The 20283-nt window shown below is 45.0% G+C and overlaps 1 protein-coding gene across 2 annotated transcripts in view; it reads right to left on the bottom strand.

The window, feature by feature from the left end:
* Positions 1-14473, bottom strand: part of LOC118731270 (zinc finger protein 709-like) — a 33255-nt gene extending 18782 nt beyond the window's left edge. For both annotated transcript variants that reach the window (XM_045589278.1, XM_045589279.1), the window contains exons 1-3: positions 14368-14473; positions 864-990; positions 390-462 (exon numbers count right to left, since the gene is read on the bottom strand). In XM_045589278.1, the coding sequence (XP_045445234.1) occupies positions 390-462; positions 864-990; positions 14368-14370 (203 nt within the window). In that variant the 5' untranslated portion in view covers positions 14371-14473. The remainder of the gene's footprint in view (positions 1-389; positions 463-863; positions 991-14367) is intronic.
* Positions 14474-20283: the final 5810 nt, after the last annotated feature.

The raw sequence follows: 20283 nt of genomic DNA, 5'->3' as shown, positions 1-20283 counted from the left end.
CCCTAAAAGGGAACATGGCCAGACAGCAGACTTATTACACCCAGGATGGTGAATGCAGGAGGCAGTCAATTGATTTTTGTATCACTTGCTCTCATCCCCATGCTCTAAAATCAATAAAAACATATTTTTGCACTACCAGAGAGGAACACTGACCACTGAGCCAGAGTACATGCCCTGGTTCTTGATTCCGAATGAGGGGCATAGAGGAAGCAGCCATCAATAATTCTCTCTCATCATTGAAGTTTATTTCTCTTTCTCCCTCTTCCTAACTCTCTGAAGAAAAATCTTAAAAAATTAAACATACAAATAAATAAAATAAATATATAAAAATTTATTTTTAAAAAACCACAAAGATGCTCTTAATGCTTTGTCAAGTCAATGCGACTCACCTAAGATTCATCCCGTGATTTTCATACTGATCTTCACTGTCAAAGCCTTCACATTTTTTTTCTAAAATACATGCTAGAAAAAGCATTATAAATTATTAAATAATATTAAAAATAGTTAGGTTTTAGGTACACAATGAGCTGTTGTCATTCCTAATTTAATTTCTAATGTATTCCCTTTCCATATTTCAGTTCTTGAAACAGCATTGATGAGCAAGCAACACTAGATTTCTAATTGTCTAAATAAGTAACAAGTTGTTGCAGACCAGAGTCACTCTATAGTTGACCGTCAACCTATGAAATGGGAGGTCACAAGTCAATTCCAGTAGGACCGGTTTTACATCCCCAGTGTGTGGCTTGCAGGAGGTAGCCAATCAGTGATTCTCTTTCATCATTGATTTTTTTTCTCATTCTCTCCCTCTCATTTTTCTTTAAAATCAATAAAAATATATTTTTAAAAAAATTTATGATACCTACCTACTGATGCCAGGTTCCAGAAGGTTTCCAGCATCACATCTGTGTAGAGTTTCTTCTGGGTGGGATCCAGGAAAGCCCACTCCTCCATTGTGAACTCCACATTAACATCTTCAAAGGCTACTGAGTCCTAAAACATTCCACATATACATATAGGAGAATGGGTGAGACAAACAATACTGGGGACCTATACATAATTTATAGGAAGTTCACTTAGAACACATAGTCCCCAACAATTAAGTTTAATTGTAAGACTATTATTAATTTACCACATTCACATTCTCAAGAACACATGGAATATATTGATATGATTTTACTGTGATCACTTCAAGTCTTCATTGCTCTCTAATGTCAGGGTAAAGAACAGCTTGAACAACTTCTATATTAATACATCAAACTACTTCTATTTTAAGCCCATTGATTCCTTGTGCCCAAACTCATCACCATTATAACCACCATTTGATGCAGCCATCCATGCATCCATGAAACATACTGACATGTGTCCATAAAGTTTTAGTAACTGTGAATACAATAAAGGTTTTGTAGCTTTCTCTTCTATTCTCATCATCAAACAAGAGAGGCCAGGCGTTGTGGTTAAATTCAAATTAGAACAAAATGTACTTGGCCATACTGTCCTAAAGTACACCAGATTATTAGAAGTCATCAGATACACCTTAATGAATGAAAATATTCTCATGGAGGAGTATGGATGAACATTTGTTTTTATAATACTTGCTAGTAAATAAGTTTGACCTTCTTTTGCCTCTCTCATTTCATGGAGGTTAGAGTTAGAGCTCAGGCATGAGCAACACAGGACAACTTAGCCCTCTACAAAAGTCCTCTACTCGTAAGCCTGAAGGTTACTTCATAGTGATTTTTTAGGATACATGGACACGTATTTTGAAATTGTAAGATCACACTCAAAAGAAGTCTTTCCGGCAGAATTGTGACTATATCTGGGGCCTAGACCTTGGGAAACAATTTAAGACGAGACATGTCCAAGGGCCTTTATTCAAATCTTCACTATTTTCATGTTGAAAGCAATCTATAGCTTAAATGCAATTCGTATCAGGACACCCTTGATGAAACTCACATAACTGAACAAATATTGAAAACATTTTTCATAGACTTCAAAACACCCTGAATAGCAACAGCAATCTTGAGAATGAAGAAAAAATGTGGATGAATCACACTATCTAATATCCAACTGTACTACAAGGCCATAGCAATTAAAACAACTTGGTCCTGGCCTAAAAACAGCATATAAATCAGTGGAACGAATGGAACAGAGAGCCTGGATATAAGCCCATGCCTTTATGGTCATGGAATACTTGACAAAGGAGGCAAGAACACACAGTAATGTAAAGGTAGTATCCAAAAAATAAAAGGTTAATATGAAAATTGTTCCCAAGAGTTTGTTTTTGTGTGTGTTTTTTTAATATATTCTATTGATTTTTTTTTTTTTTTTACAGAGAGGAAGAGAAAGGGATAGAGAGTTAGAAACATTGATGAGAGAGAGTCATCGATCAGCTGCCTCTTGCACACCCACTTCTGGGGATGTGCCCACAACCAAGGTACATGCCCTTGACCGGAATCGAACCTGGGACCTTTCAGTCCACAGGCCGACACTCTATCCATTGAGCCAAACCAGTTTCGGCCCAAGAGTTTGATTGACCGGGAGTTCCACAACTTGCTGACCACCAGGTGGTGACACAAAACATGGCAGTTGTTAGTAAGGCGGCACTAGTAGTGGGTGGCAGTGGAGGTGAGCAGGACTGCTACAAGATGGTGCAGTAGGTAAGTGGGCGGTGCCAGAAAAAGGTAGCCATAAATGGGAACCCACAGGTCACCCCACAGATAGGGACGGTTGCTAACAATGGGGGGTGGTGTTGGTGAGCAGATGTTGCCGGGCCAATGCGGCTGGGAGAAGAGCCCCTCATGGCCTCGGTGGTTGCACCACAGATGGCAACAATATATAACCGCTTAAACAGTTGTGAAATGCAAATGGTGCCTCTGTTACAAGAAAACAAAGGGCTCTTTGCAGACTATTATAACTTACTAGAGGTCCAGTGCACAAAATTCATGCACTGTGGAAAGGGGTCTCTCAGCCTGGCTGCACTCTCTCACAGTTCGAGACCCCTCAAGGGATGTCTGCCTGCTGGCTAGTGTCTTCCGAAGGGTCCTTACCACTGCCACAGAGGCAAAAGAGGCTCCTACCACCACCACCACCACTGTGCTCTCCAGCCATGTGCCCAGCTTCTGACTGAATGGCGTTCCCCCTGTGGAAGTGCACTAACCACCAGGGGGCAGCTCCTTCATCAAGTATCTGCCCCCTGGTAGTCAGTGTGTATCATAGCAACCGGTTGTCCTATTCGGTTGATTTGCACATTAGCCTTTTATTATATATCGGGCCTAGTAATAATTAATGTCGTTTTTAAACATTCGTTTAAAATCTTGCTTGGCGTTGACTTGTATTGACATAACCTTCAAACACATGGTATCTACAGAACGTGTGAAGTGCAATTAACAAGTTTTGCTTGAAAAAGTTTGTGTTTGGTTTGGTTTTTGTTGCAAAACTAGGGCTAAGAAGATGGCGGATGAAGAGCTTATTCGGCACTGCATGCTTTACGAGTTCCAATTAGGAAGAAAAGCAAGTGAGGCTGCAAAAAACATCTGTAGTGCTCTTGGTCAAGATGCAGTTAGCGCCAGAAAATGCCAGCGTTGGTTTGAGAAATTTCACGAGGGAAATTTTTCGTTAGATGACAAGAGTGGTCGAGGCCGTGTGTCCAATTTTGATCAAGAAGCTCTTCAAGCTCTTTTGGTGCAAAATCCTCAAATTACCCAACAAGAGCTTGCGACAACTTTAAATTGTTCACAAAAAACAATTTCCAATCAATTGCGTGCACTTGGCAAAGTCCAAAAGTTTGGAAAATGGGTTCCTCATGAGTTGACCAACAACAACCGTAATCAAAGAGTCACAATTTGCAGTTCGCTCCTCTCTCGTCAAAACCGTTTGCCATTTTTAGAGCAAATTGTTACCAGAGATGAAGAATGGGTGCTGTATGTTAATTTGAAAAGGCGGCCTCAATGGTTGGACAAAAATGAGGCTCCACAGCCCACGCCAAAACCTGACTTGCATGCGAAAAAAGTGATGTTGTGTGTTTGGTGGAATTTTAAAGGAATTCTTCATTATGAACTTTTACCATCTAACCAAACCATTACAAGTGCAGTGTATAGTGCCCAATTGGAAAGGTTAGCCCAAGCTTTAAGAGAAAAAGAACCCACGCTGATTAATCGGAAGGGCGTAATTCTTCACCACAATAACGCACGACCGCATACTGCAAGAATCACTGCTGAAAAACTGCGCCAGTTGGAATGGGAAGTTCTCCCTCAACCTGCATATTCTCCTGATATTGCCCCTTCCGATTACCATTTGTTTCGTTCTTTGCAAAACTTTCTTCTTGGAAAAAAATTTAATAATGAAGAATGCCTCAAAAATGCATTGACCGAATTTTTTGCATCAAAATCACAAGAATTTTACAACAGAGGGATTAAAATGCTTCCTGAGCGTTGGGCACAAGTAGTAGAAAACAACGGCAACTATATTGTTGATTAAATTTTGTTGTATTGTTTAAATAAATTCAATTTAAAAAAAGTATTAGAAAACGACATTACTTATTACTAGACCTAATAGGATAACTCTTGGTTCCCTGATGGTGGAACATAATCCTTGATCTCTAGGAACAAGAAGGTAGGAATCTAAAGAGAAATCAGACCCAGGGAAAACAAGTGCCTTTGTCATCTTTAATTATGTGGAATCTTGTTTGAGCCGCACTATGTCACTTCATATTGAGGATCAAAAGCCTACAGGACACCAGGAGGATTTTCCCCGCCCTCTCCTCCTGAAGTAGAGCCTGTAAAGCCGGTGATATGGAAGGCCCCCGATCCTCGGCCTCCAGTGTGGGAAGACTCATCAACTAAATCCTCAGTTATGGGATCATGTGTCAGTCAAGCTATGTTAGAAGAGCCTTTGGCTTGCCCATTTATGCTACAGTAGATACATGAACCACTCTCCTTTAATACCTTTAAAGAAATAAGGAAATGTATGAGAGAAAATGGGACTGACAATCCATTTACAAAAGGACTCCTTACCCTAACCCATTGGCCTCAATGGATAGTGCGTTGACCTATGGAATCAAGGGTCCCAGGTTCAATTCTGGTAAAGGGCATGTACCTTGGTTGTGAGCACATCCCCAGTGGGGGGTGGGGGGGGGTGCAGGAGGCAGCTAATCGATGTTTCTCTCTCATTGATGTTTCTAACTATCTATCCCTCTCCCTTCCTCTCTGTAAAAAATCAATTAAAAACAAACAAACAAACAAAAAAAAACTACTGGTCCTCAATGTATCAATACAGTCATGAGCCACATAACCTATGGTCAACAACAGACTTCATATAGGATGGTAGTCCCATAAGAGTATAATGGATTTGGCATAAAAAAATAAATTACCTAGAAATATATTTAAGAAAGGAGTTAAAAGAACTGTATTCAGAAATTTATAAGACACTGAAGAAGAAATTGAAGAAGATACAAATAAATGGAACCAAATACCATGTTCATAAATAAGAAGGATTAACATAAATAAAATGTCCATACAACCCAAGGTGATCTATATATTCAGTGCATAGGAACTGACCAATCAAAACCAAAATTCCTATCAAAATACCAATGACGTTTGTCACAGGACTAGAACAAGTAATCCAACATTTCATATGAATCCACAAAAGACCCCAAATAGCCAAAGCTCTCTTGACAAAAAAGAATGAAGTCAGAGATATCACATTATCTGATATCAAACTACTAGAGGCCCAGTGCACAAAATTTGTGCAGAGGAGGGGTGTACCTCAGCCCAGCCTGCACCCTCTCCAATCTGGGACCCCTCAAGGGATGTCTGACTACCCTCCTACATCCAGGATTGCTGGCTCCAAACTGCTCACTTGCCTGCCTTCCTGATTGCCCCTAACTTCTTCTGTGTGCCAGCCTGATCACCTCCTAACCACTCCCATGCCAGCCTGATTGATATCCAACTGCTCCTCTGCCAGCCTGCTTGGCCCCAACTTCCCTCCTCTGCCAGCCTGGTACCCCTAACTGCCTTCCCCTGCAGGCTAGATCACCTCCAACTGCCCTCCCTCACCTCCCCTGCTGGCCATCTTGTGGTAGCCATCTTGTATCCACATGAGGGTAGGATCTTTGACCATATGGGGGCAGCCATCTTGTGTGGTGGATTGATGGTCAATCTGCATATTACTTGTTTATTAGATTGAATAGAGGCCTGGTGCATGGGTGGGGGCCAGATGGTTTGCCCTGAAGGGTGTCCCAGATCAGGGTGGGGGGTTCCCTTGGGGTGTGGGGCAGCCTGGGCGAGGGGCTTGTGGTGGTCTGCAGGCTGGCCACGCCCCCTGGCAATCCATGGTATCTGGGATTTATTATCTTCTACAGTTGAAACTTTGCAGCCTGGAGCGGAGCCAAGCCTTCTGCTCGCTCCGTGGCAACAGCCATTTCTGTTGGGATTTATCTACCTTCTATCATTGACACTTTGTAGCCTTAGGCAAAGGCCAAAGCAGGCCAGGGCTGCAGAAGCTTGGCTTCCTCCCTCATCAGGAGCAACCCTAGCCTCCTGCTGTCTCCAGCTCCGTGGCTGCCGCCATTTTTGTTGGGATTTATTTATCTTCTATAATTGAAACTTTGTAGCCTTAAGCAGAGGCCTGGGCTGGCCAGGGTGTGTGGAAAGCTTGGCTTCCTCCATCGCCAGGGAAACCCAAGCCTCCCTCCTGCTCTCTGTGGCCACAGCCATCTTGGTAGAGTTAATTTGCATATTCACTTGTAATTGGTTTATGGCATGGCAGGTGGGCGTACTGGAGTGATGGTTAATTTATATATTACTCTTTTATTAGATAGGATATTACAAAGTTATAGTAATCAAACCAGTATGGTACCAGCATAAAAACAGATATATAGACCAATGGAAGAGAGCCTACAAATAAATCCAAACTTATATATTAAGTTAATATATGACAAAGGAGACAAGTGCATACAATAAAGACAGTATTCAATAAACGGTGTTGGGAAAATGCGTGCAAAAAAAAAAAAAATGAAACCTAGACCTCATTCTTACACCATATACAATAATTACCTCAAATGGATTAATGACTTAAATGTAAGCCTTCGACAGTAAAATCTTTTAATATTTCTCTTAATATTTTTATGAGATGTCCCCTTGAGCAAGGCAAATAAAGGAAAAAATAAACATGAGACCACTTTAAACTACGGACCTAAATAGAAACTTTTCTAAAGAAGACAGAAGAAAAGCCAAGAGACACATAAAAGCATGTCAAAATCACTAAATATCCGAGAGATGCAAATCAAAATGACAATGTGGTACCACCTCACACCTGTCCGAATGGCAACCATCAACAAAACAAAGGACAAGTGCTGGCGAGGATGCGGGGGGAGGAACCCTTGTGCACTGCTGGTGGGAATGCAGACTGGTGCAGCCACTGTGGAGAACAGTATGGAGTTTCCTCAAAAAACTAAAAATGGAACTCTCATTTGACCCAGCAATCCCACTTCTAGGAATATATCCCAAGAAACTAGAAACACCAATCAGAAAGGATATATGCACCCCTATGTAAATAGCAGCACAATTCACCATAGCTAAGATTTGGAAACAGCCTAAATGCCCATGAGCAGATGAGTGGATTAGAAAACTTGGTACAGCCGAAACCGGTTTGGCTCAATGGATAGAGTGTTGGCCTGCGGACTGAAAGGTCCTGGGATCAATTCCGGTCAAGGACATATACATTGGTTGCGGGCACATCCCCGGTGAGGGATGTGCGGGAGGCAGCTGATCGATGATTCTCTCTCATTGATGTTTCTAGCTCTCTATCCCTCTCCCTTCTTCTCTGTAAAAATTCAATTAAAATATATTTTTAAAAAAAGAAAAGAAAAGAAAAACTATGGTACATCTACACAATAGGATATTACACTGCTATAAAAAAAATAAGGCATTCTTACCATTTGCAGCAGTATGGATGGACCTGGAGAGCATTATGTTAAGTAAAATAAGCCAGGCAATGAAAGAAAAATACCACATGATCACACCCATTTATGAAAATAAAGAACATTATAACCTGATGAATAGAAAGATAGATTCAGAGGCAGTAAAGCACCAAACAGATATCAAATTACAGTGGGAAGGTTGGGGAGTGTTGGGGAGGGAGAGAAATAGACCAACCAAAGGACTTGTATGCATTCATATAAGCACACCAATGGACACAAGACCCTGGGGCGGGGGGAGGGGGGTATGAGGGAATGTGACAGGAGGTAAGGGAGGCTGGGGAAGGTCAATGGGGAGCAAAAAAGGAGATCTATGTACTACTATAGTATACTTTAAACAAACAAAAAAAAGTAAAAAAAAGATAACTTCTGACCTTTACTTGTGGTAAATCCTATCAAATAAGAGTAATATGCAAATTGACCGTCACACCAAGACACAAGATGGCTGTCCCAAGTGGTCAAAGATGGCTGCCCCCATGTGGACATAAGATGGCTTGCAAGGGAGGGCAGTTGTAGGAAGTTAGGGGTGACCAGGCCAGCTGAACAGTTGGGGCTGACCAGGCCAGCAGAGGAGGGCAGTTGGGGGAGACCAGGCCAGTAAGGGAGGGCAGCTGAGGGGGACCCAGAAATGCAGGGGAGGGCAGTTGGAGGTACAGGCCTGCAATGGAAAGCAGTTAGGGGAACCAGGTCTATAGGGGAGGGCAATTGGGGGCAAGCAGGCAAGCAGGGAGGACAGTTAGGGGTGACCTGGCGTCAAAGGAGGAGTTCTGGATTGTGAGAGGGATGTCTGACTGCCCAGTGGGATCGGGCCTAAATGGGCGGTCAGACATCCCTCAAGAGGTCCCAGATTGGAGAGGGAGCAGGTGGGCTGAGGGACAACCCCCTGCATGAATTTCGTGCACCGAGCCTTTAGTACAGTAAATTTAAAAAAAAAACATAAAGCACATATGTATAGTACTTACTTCAAAATGACAGAACTTTTCTTTTTATAAATAAACTAGAGACCCAGTGCATGAAAACTCATGCACTGGAGGAGGGGCCGTCCCTCAGCCCGGCCTGACCCTCTCACAGTCCAAGAGCCCTCCGAAGTAGGAGGTGACCTGGCGATCAGGAGAAGGCAATGCCCCATCACATCTCTGCTGCTGCCACTGCTGGGCGGCTGGGCAGCCACCATCTGAGGCTTGCCTGCACCTCAGGCCAACCCTGGGCGGCTGGGGGGCTGGGGGGCTGGGGGGCTGAGGGACTCTGGAGGCAGGAACGCAGAGCCAGGCCATCCCTCAGTCCCCTCAGCCCCCCAGCCGCCCAGGGGCTGCTGTGCACCGGCTGCCCCTTGTGACTGTGGGCACCACCATCTTCGAGGGTGGGACAGTCAATTAGCATATTCCCTCCTTTTATTGGCTGGGGCGCAGCCATCTTTGTGACAGCATAAGAGTCAATTAGCATATCCTCTTTTTAATATATAGGATGGGAAATGGCAACATAAATACTAAACGATGTATGTCAAGTCCGAAGTAGCCCCAGGACTGCCTGTATATGTAGTACTTTCAACAATAAGGAATTATTATTATTTTTTAAAGGAAGCACAAGACCTAGCTGGTTCTGCTCAGTGGATAGAGCACCAGAATGCAGACCAAAAGGTCCCAGGTTTGATTCCAGTCAATGGCATGTACCTTGGTTTCAGGCTCCTCCCTGGCCCAGCTCTGGTCAGGGCTCATGCAGGAGGCAACCAATCAATGTGTTTCTCTCTCACATCAATGTTTCTCTGCCTTTCCCTCTCTCTCCCATTCGCCCTAAAAAAAAAAAAAAAAAATCAATGGGAAAATATCCTCAAGTGAGGATTAACAAACAAAAACAACAACAAAAAGGAAGTACAAATTGGTAGTTACAAAATAGTCAGGAAGATGTAAAGTAGAGCATAGGAAATATAGTCAATAATATTCAGTTAACCACGTGTGTTATCTGTTGAATATTAGACTTTGTAAGTTATGTACATGTCTCATCACTATGTTGGCTCCTGAAACTAATTTACTGTGTCAACTTATTGAAAAAAAAGTTTAAGCCCGAACCAGCATCGGCCTGAGGACTGAAGGGTCCCAGGTTCGATTTCTGGTAAAGGGCACATATCTTGGATGCAAGCACCCCTCCCAGCCTGGGCCCCGGGTGGGCACATGCAAGAGGCAACTAGTCAATATGTTTCTTTCATGTCATTATTTCTCTCTGTCTTTCCTTTTTTCTTCCCCTCTCTCCAAAAAATCAATGGAAAAATACCTCCAGTGAGTGTTTAAAAAAAAAATGTTTAAAAGGAAATGGTGGAGGAAAACCCAAGATGACGGCATAGGTAAACACCTAAACTCCAGCCTCACACAACAATTTAAAAAATACAACTAAAAGACAAAACGGACATCATCCAGAACCACAGGAAAGCTGACTGACTAGAAATTCTACAACTAGGAAAGAGAAAACCACAAGGAAAATCAGAGGAGCCGTAAAAGCCTGAGGTACGGAGACATGGTGCGCGCCTGCGAAGAGGATGAAGCCAGAGAGGAGGGGCGACTGAGTGCCTGGCTGGCGTTCTCTAGCAGGAAGGACATAAAAGCTCCGGACTGTGCCAAACCCTGGTTCCCACTGCACTGAACCCCAGTTCCAGGCGAGACCCTGGGGACCCAGGCTCATACAGGGAGAATCTGGGCTGTAAGGCGGAAACTCAGTGGAGTGGCGGAAGGCAGAACTCCGAAGGCATGCATGTAAATGTGTGCACAGGATGGACTGTTGACTGTGCCGCTGGATCGCCCTAGTGGGAAGGAGACAAAAGCTCCGGACTGTGCTTAACCCCAGTTCAGGGTGAGAATCTGGGAATCCAGATTCATTCGGGTAGAGACTAGACTGTCTGGCAGCGGGCAAAACTCGAGGGTGCCTTTCTCTCATATCTATCTACAAGTGAATCTAAAAATCAAGTGAATAAAAAAAATCTGATGAACAGAAAAAAAGAAAATGGTGCATGATTTGGGAACAGCCTAAGTGTCCATCAGTAGATAAGTGGATTAAAAAAGGAACTTTTATCATTTGCAACAGCTTGGAGAGTATTATGCTAAGCAAAATAAGCCAGTAGGAGAAAGATAAATGTCACATGATCTCACTCATATGTAGGATATAATGAATAAAAACTGATTGGGAAAAAAAATAGATCCAGAGACTAAGAAACACTGGACAGTCCAACCTCAGAAAGAAGGGAGGGGAGGGGAGAGAGGTAAGAGATCAACCAAAGGACTTGTATACCTGCGTAACAGCATAACCAATGGACACGGACACTGGGGCAATGGGGCTTGTCCTGGAGGCATGGGGGATGTCAATGGGGAAAAGGGAGACACATGTAGTACTTTAAACAATTTTTTAAAATGGTGCACACACACATAGAAAACCACTATTGTATTATTCAGCCATTACCGTGTTTCCCCGAAAATAAGACATCCTCCGAAAATAAGACCTAACTTACAGGTTTCCTTCTGAGTGAAATATAAGGCATCCCCCCGAATATAAGGCCCTCCCCTAGGCTAAACATGAGAGATTTGGTCCACTGATTCTGAAAGAAATGGAGTCACAAGAAACTCAACAGGAAATTCAGGAATTGGATTGTTATGATGATGTTTCAGAAGATGATGACATGATTGTCATTGAATAAATGAGTAAATTCTTGATACTGTAGGTTTCACAGTTTGTCTGGTTTGTGCTGACAACTACCGTACTACCGTACCGTATACAGTAATAAATTTCCTTTATTTTCATTTAACAATAAATGTGTACTGTATTCTTCTTCATGGAAAAATAAGACATCCCCTGAAAATAAGACCTAGCGCATCTTTGGGAGCAAAAATTAATATAAGACACTGTCTTATTTTCGGGGAAACAAGGTAGGAAAAGAAATTCTGCCACTTGTAACAACACATTCATGTACCTTGAGAGCAGGATGCTTTGCAAAATAAATCAGAAAAAGTGAAATGCCATGTGTTCCCACTTATCTGTGGAACCTTTAAAAAAGATACAGATCAGATAGATGGTTGCCTGAGGTTGTAGGAGTGGTGTACGGGGTAAGGTGGGGGTCAAATGGATGAAGGGTAAACTTCCAATTATAAAAGAAGTCATGGACATGCAGCTTACAGCATGAAGACTGCAGTTAGTAATACCATATTTCAGATCTGAAAGTTGCTAAAGTAAATCTTAAAAGTTCTCTTTTCAAGAAAAAAAAATTCTGTAAGTATGTATGATAACCGATGCTATCATATTGTGATAGTCACTTCAATATACATACAAATATCACATCACTATGCTGTACACCTTAAACTAATATAATGTTGTATGTCAATTTAACTTAATGAAAATAAAATCCCTTCTATAAAACTGGAAGATTACAGTGGATTTGAAACACTGCAATGCCTAGTGATGTCATACCCATCACAATGTCACAGGGAGATGCATTGCTCAGACGTTTATGATGACGCTGGTGTAAGCAAGCTGCCTGTGCAGCCAGTCCTGTGAAAGCCCAGCACATACAGTTACGATCACTAAATAGAAACCTGATGATGGTGAGCTGGTTCATGTATTTGCTACACTGTCCTCTGTATCCATGTGAGCTTTCTACTGAGTGAAAGAAAACTCTGCTGTGAAGCAGTGTGCTGGTTTATGCGGGCACAGCCTCAGAGGCCTTGTGCTGACTGAGCCTTTTGATTGCATCATTGCCCCCTGGGCTTGATGGATCTGTGTTTTGTACATTTCCTGGCCTCAGTGCACAGTGTGATACAGTCTACAGTCGTGCACAGGAGCGTCCTAGGCCTTCACATTCACTCACCGACCACTGACTCCTGCAGAGCAGCCTCCAGTCCTGTAGTCCATTCAGGGTCAGTGCCCACACAGATGGACCATTTTCTATCTTGCCACCACATTTTTAAAAATATATACTTTATTGATTTTTTACAGAGAGGAAGGGAGAGAGATAGAGAGCTAGAAACATCGATGAGAGAGAGACATCGATCAGCTGCCTCCTGCACACCCCCTACCGGGGATGTGCCCACAACCAATGTACATGCCCTTGACCGGAATCGAACCTGGGACCCTTCAGTCCACAGACCGACGCTCTATCCACTGAGCCAAACCGGTTTCAGCTTGCCACCACATTTTTACTGCGCCTTCTCATAAATGCTCACTACCACTGTGTTACAACTGCCAACAGTACTCAGTACAGCACCACGTTGCACAGGTTTGCTGCCTGGGACCCACAGGCTACCCCATGTGGCCTAGGTGTGTAGCAGGCTCCACCATGCAGGTGTGTGTAAGAACTGAAAACAACAAAACTGCCTCAAGATGGACTCCCCAGGCTCAGGGGTGCATGCCTGTGTGTAACTGCAGTTCCACCTCTCCCAGGAGTAACATTCTAACCCAGTCACCCAGCAACCTGCTGTTCAACACTGATCTGTTTAAGAGACTCCTGCTGTTCCTTCCCCTAGCAGGGGTGGCAAACTCATTAGTCAACAGAGCCAAATATCAACAGTACAGCGTTTGACATTTCTTTTGAGAGCCAAATTTTTTTTTAAACTTAAACTTCTTCTAATGCCACTTCTTCAAAACAGACTCATCCCAGCCGTGGTATTTTGTATAGGAGCCATACTCAAGGGGCCAAAGGACTGCATGTGGCTCGCGAGCCGCAGTTTGCCGACCACAGCCCTAAGGAACGCGGACCCCGCCTGAGACACTACTCTAACCTCTTAAAGACGCCTCCTTCCTGCCTATTGTACACGACACTTGAACAGCCCTCAGGTGCTATTTATCAGATGGGATGCGGCTGGATTTGTGGATGGGAATCAAGCCCGTTAGACCTTCCACTTACTCAGCTGAATCTTGTTTTTAACCGTTTGAAAAGCACCACAAAACAAACAGCTGATAACGATGCTGTGACTCAGGAGGGAACATGGGGTTCAGGGTCCGGGGAGAGGCTGGGAATGCAGGCATTGGCTGCAGAGCAGGGCCTGGGGGACGGGGGGGACTGGAGAGCCTGCCCCACACACATCACACCCAGGAGAACACGGTCCCTCTTGGGGGAAAGGAGGGACAGGCCACAGACCACAGCTCCCCCCGGGCACGGACCGCGGAGGCCGAGCCCCAGGTCCCCACGGACCCTCCGCGCGGCCCCGCACCCGCTGCGGAGCCCGGGCTGTGGGCGCGGAGCCGCCCGGACTCGCTCCGCAGCCCCAGGCCCCGCCGCGGGGACGCCCTGGACCCGGGTCCCGGCGGGGCCCCCTGCGAGCCCGAGGGGCCTGCAGCCTCCGCGGAGCCCGGGCGCCTGGGGTCCGCAGCCCGGACCTGCCCGCGGACAGACGCCTCCGCGCCCGGCCGTCACTCACCATGTCCGTTCCCGGCCCGAGTCCCCTGCGGCCCCACCGCCCGGACAGATCACAGGAGAAAGACGGAAGTGCGAGGGATGTACGACCCCCGGGAACTTCCGTGTGGAAGCGAAGAAGAGCACCACCCACCCGCTCCCCAAATAGCCCATCTACCCGCCCCACAGCTGCTCCGCCCACCTGGCGCCCAGCTCAGCTGCACACACTTCGCAGACAGCGCCCCCTAGCGCCCGAGGTGCACAGGCCTGAGCCCAAAGCAGCCACAGCTCCTGTCCAGGACATTTGCACTGAGAGGCAGGGCTGAGAGTCCCCAGGGAACAGAGGTCCTTCCTTGCAAACACACACCCTGAAAAGGCACCTGATGAATCTGGCTCCATTTTGATCTTTGATGACAGCTGGAGTCTGACGTGTGCATTTGCCAAAAAGGTGCACAGGCTCAGGGACCAGGGATGCCTTAGGGTGGGATCCTTCCAGAACTACAGCCAGATCCCCAGGAAGAGCATTGGAACCAGAAACAAGCCATCATGCCCTGTGTATTCAGAATGGTTACCTTTAGAAAATATTATTCACTTGAAAAATGTGTTCCCACTGGTGATTCAGTCACGGTCCTCTGAAGTCATGAGCCACCCTTACTTGTGGTTATCTTGTGGGCTGCACAGACCCACGCAGAGCAGGGAGACGGGCCAGGTACAGAGGTCACCAGGGTGGAGAGCCCAGGTGTCCAGCAATGGGCAGTCAATTGTAGGGGGGGACCTTGTCCTCAGGGTGACCTTGTCCCCAGGGTGACTTTTCCTCCTCCAGCCCCAGGCCCAGATAAGCAACAAAACGCCAGGGCTGACATCAGGACCAGCTGCACTGAATAATGCCCCTGCCCTGGTGCCGGCCCATCCATCAGTGGAGGCCACATCCCTGAATGGACACACCTGGAAAGCTACAGAATATTCCATTCAGCTCTTCCCCTGGGACCTCCCCCGAAATCTCCACCCTAAACCCTTCAGGAAGGAGGACCTCCCGGGAGCACACCTGTACCTTTCCCTTCTCCCTCCATCTCCTCTTCACCCCCACAAGGCAGGTTACCATTAGCTTGCACTCTCAATTTCCAAGGGCCCTTCGGTTACCTCCTTACCTCCTTTCCAAACCCCATTTTGATAGATCCTTCCTTCCCCCAACTGGTGGACGGAGTATGATCTAACCTGCACCTGCGGTCTGGACATTCCTGAGCACCTAACTAGGCACCTTATATGGTCTCTACATTGAACCACCAATCAGCACCTGGCAAATACCCTGAGCCCTTGATTCCTAAGCACCTAAGTGCCTAATCATGTGCCTTATATGAGACCACCAACCAGCACGTGCTGAGTACCCTAAGCCCCATTGCCTCCCATTCCTCCTCTCAAAAGACGTGGTCCCCTCTGCTGAGCACATGTTGCTGCTCTCCCCTTGAGAGATAGCCCAGCAGGGTTCTTCTCCTCTAATAAAGCCTGTAGTCCTGGTTTTTCGGCCTCTCTCATTCTTTCACGTTTCTTCTAAGAATTACTTCTCCTACCTCTGTAATTTACCCAGTAACTGTTCTCTTACCCTTTGGGTTTTGCTCTGAGTTCTTTCCTAGCCAGAACCCAAGAACCCAGGTTTCTGAGCCCGTGTTTGGTCTGAGCCCAGACACCTGGTGCCATTCCTGATGCCTACCACAGTTACACTGTCTAATCCAGCAGTAGTGAGATTCATCAGAAAACTGGGTTCCATCTGTCAGTGTAAGAATCATTCAAACCTCACGAGAACTTTTGTGAGTTTATTGTCAGGAAGCAAAATGTCAATGGATTGAGATATTGTTCCTGGGAATGGCAGTTTTGTACCTTATATATAATAATAGAAGCGTGATATGCTAATTAGACCACATGTCCTTCCGGACAAAGCTGGTGCCGAGAGGGAAGCCGGGATCCTAGGTCCTGCAGGCGGCCAGAGGGAAGCCCGGGTCCCAGGTGCCAGCGGGAAGCGGGTACCGGCAGCCGGAGGAAGGAAGGTCTACTCTTGCAGGAATTTCGTGCATCGGTCCTCTAGTTTTACAATATATATCACAATCAGAAGAGAAGATTCAAGTGGGTTACATGAAATCCACTGGTGATACATTGGGGTAAGAGCAGATGGTTCCTGTAGTCTCCATCACGGCAAACACAAGGGCCAGACAGACTTAGTGTTGCTGCATCCACCTGCACCGTGGAAACCATCAGGTCTCAAGACCCACCCTACAAGATGGTCTTTTCATCAAAGAGCTCCACTGAGAAGGCACGAGGAGTTCCTTGTCTGTATAGAGAGATTTTCCCCGTAGCCCTGGCATATGGCGCTAATGGAAAGGGTCACACATGGCTCTGTGGGAGAGTCACTGAGAAGATGCCACAGCTGCTCAACCAATGAGCTATAACTAGGCAATCCTGGTTCATGGGTCAACGCTCAACCCCTCAGCCACGCTGGTTGGGCACATTTTTCTATTTTATTTTATTTTCGTTGCTTTTAATTGAAATGTAACATGCCACATGCAGTTAGTAGCTACCGAATTGGATAATACAATGCGAGAGTCTTATCACATTTACTCTTATCCCATCTATTTTTCCCCTGAGAGAAGGTTATGTTTGAACAGTCAGTACCTGGGACTGAGGGCAAAGAGAAGGATGAACTGAAATGAGGAACTAAACTGCAGAAAAGGTAGAGATTATGCTGGAGGCAAGGGAGAAATTTTCAGTTTTACCGTAAGATGGTTCTTCCTGTATATATCCTTTGCTAGCCACACTGTAGCCTCCTAATTCCCCACCATTGCAGGAGAACCTGTTTAGGGCTACTGTTAAATTAGTGCATTCGCTGAGCAAATCATCTACCCTTTGCAAAGGACAGTGTGTAGTGACCCCCGTGAAGAACATGCTGCAAAACTGCTTCCTCTTGTGATTCAGGTCACCTATTTTTTTTGTAGCTTGTTACTGCTTTAAAATATATATATATATATAATTGATTTTTTTACAGACAGGAAGGGAGAGGGATAGAGAGTTAGAAACATCAGTGAGAGAGAAACAATGATCAGCTGCCTCCTGCACACCTCCTACTGGGGATGTGCCTGCAACCAACGTACATGCCCTTGACCGGAATTGAACCTGGGGACCCTTCAGTCCACAGACCGATGCTCTATCCACTGAGCCAAACCGGTTTTGGCTTGTTACTGCTTTTGTCATTGTTACTCTTGATAAAGAACCTCACTAAACTTTTCCGTTTTTCTCAGTGGTTTTCCTGCTTAAGCACACCTGAGTGGAATACAAACAGCCCTCATCCTAGTGGCTGACTAGGACATGGATTCTCAGGAATGCACAGTGGGAAGGGATGTGGGAGGAGAGAGGGAGAAAAAAAAGCAAGGGCAGGCTACAAGGCCTTCCAGGTGTGTCTGCTCACATGCAGGGAAAGGCGGTGCATACCCTCAAAGTTCTTTCTCTGTTCTTTTTCTCATTTTGAAACCCGCTTAGTGTATTTTCTATAGATTTGTTCGAGTCTTCCACTACAATTTTGTTCAAAGAAACTCAATTTGCAAGTAAATGGTGGACCAGGAGGTAGAGTGAGAAGGAAAACCCCTATTTTGTAAAAACTGCTGTTTGGAATTTTCTGCTGTTTTTCTTAGATAGCCTCTTATTCTAAAAATGTTTGCTTTCTAGCCTGCTTTAGCCTGCTTGTAAAATGAGGATCATAAAATTAACTGTCTGACCTTGCAGGTCAAGACTAGGTATGCCCATAAATTTAGCTGTGTTTGTTTTCAAAGACAGCAGCGAGATAACCACTAATTGCACAGAGAGCTGGCTCCTTCATAAAAAGGGAAGCTCTGCTTGTACCTTTGCTTAGAATTTGAATTCCTTTTCCTTAAGCCCATTGCCCGATGAATAAAGTGAATCTCTCCAAACTCTCCTCCTGCACTGTTTGATTGTTCCGGAACTCTGTAACAGAGTGCCCTGTAGTGGGATATTGTTATAACGTTTTAGATTCTGCTTTGATGTCACACAGTCTTTTGTTGAAATTGCATACATTTTGTTCAGGAGGGGAATGAGACAAGCCCTTTGTGCAGAATGAGCTGAAATTGTTTCTCAAGTTGCCCTGGAGATCATGTTTGAAATGAAGGTTTGAGCTCTGTGTGCTCCTTGTAACTGCTATGGGTATCTTTTTTTTTCTTTTTTTCTATATTTTATTGATTTTTTCACAGAGAGGAAGGGAGAGGGACAGATAGCTAGAAACGTCGATGAGAGAGAAACATCGACCAGCTGCCTCCTGAACACACCCCCACTGAGGATGTGCCCGCAACCAATGTACATGCCCCTGACCTGGGACCCCTCAGGCCGCAGACTGACGCTCTATCCACTGAGCCAAACCAGTTTCGGCGACTGCTATGGGTATCTTGATAGAGGGACGAATGTCTTCTTCCATTTTGCTGTCCTTCCAAGATTATTGTGGAACCATGATTATTGAAGGAGAGGAAGCTCCAGTTGCCTACATGTTGGCTGATACCAAACCTGATGGTAGTTATGCTGCTATAGTGGGATGAGGCACAGTTATGGTGGTCTGAATGCTATTTGATGTTGACATTGTATTCCCATACTATTGATAATATGTCCCAAGTTTTTAAAAATAAATTTTTACGCAATAGCACTATTCTCCCAATCCAGCTGCAGAAAAATTCTTTCAAAATAGGTTCTAAAAATATATAAAAGATCAATGAAAGCAAAAGCTAGTTCTTTGGAAAAAAAAATACACATAGAATTAATAAAACTTTAGAGTCATTAAAAAAAAAGGATAGGACCCACATGCATAAAATCAGAAATGAAAGAAGATAGATGACAAAGAAGCCACAGGAATACACACACACACACACACACACAAAAAAAAAAAAAATTATAAGAAGCCAAAACCGGTTTGGCTCAGCGGTAGAGCATCTGTCTGCGGACTGAAAGGTCCCAGGTTCAATTCCGGTCAAGGGCATGTACCTTGGCTGTGGGCACATCCCCAGTAGGGGGTGTGCAAGAGGCAGCTGGTCAATGTTTCTCTCTCATCGACATTTCTAGCTCTCTATCTCTCTCCCTTCCTCTCTGCAAAAAATCAATAAAATATATTAAAAAAAATAATAATAACATGACAGAGATGGTAAGGTAGGCCTGTTTCTGGAAGACACCATGTTAGAGTTAACAAAGGACACACGAGGCCAAAGTGGTAAGGGATTCTATTTTATAAGGTTATCTGGAGACCAGCTGGGCTGAGCCCCCAATGGCGCCAGCCCCCACAGACGGAGTCAGAGGTTTTGAAGGACTCCAGGCAGGCTTCTTCTGGGAGGAGAATTCTCTGTGCAGGTCTGGATTCTGGGAAACTCCAGATGGGACAGATAATGGTCTTAGCAAATGGAATGTGGTCTAAGCAAGTGGAATGTGGTCTCAGCGAGTGGAGTGTCCATTGTGAAGTGGCCTAAAGGTCAGGAACCAGGGGAGAGGGTATCCATTCGATTATTTGATCAGACCTCACAATCCAGCCTTCTTTGTTTTATGGAATAGGGAGAAAGGTCTTATCTTTTGTGTTGACTTCCTGCTAAGGGGGGGTGTGGAGATAATAGGGGAATGGATTTTGATAGTACAACACGATTTCCCTGAGAGACTGGTTGGCGAAGGCTCTAAAACAGTCCCGTTGAGTGACATGGAAGGTGAAAGCTGGTCCTCGGGTTGCCACTGGTCTGGTTTGGCTGCTTTTCTGGGCCTGGAGCTGAAATACACCTCAGGCCTAGATGTTATCTTTAGGGAGGGAAAGCTCAGGGGACAAAGGATAGGTTACCCTGGGGGCGAGGTTCTTGTTTTCCCAGTTTTGCCCCTTTCTGTGCATGGACAGCTTTCTGATAGGTCCTGAGACAGGATT

The sequence above is a fragment of the Pipistrellus kuhlii genome, unplaced genomic scaffold (assembly GCF_014108245.1).
Source record: "Pipistrellus kuhlii isolate mPipKuh1 unplaced genomic scaffold, mPipKuh1.p scaffold_m20_p_30, whole genome shotgun sequence".
NCBI lineage: Eukaryota > Metazoa > Chordata > Mammalia > Chiroptera > Vespertilionidae > Pipistrellus > Pipistrellus kuhlii.
This window is presented reverse-complemented; position numbering and strand designations above follow the sequence as displayed.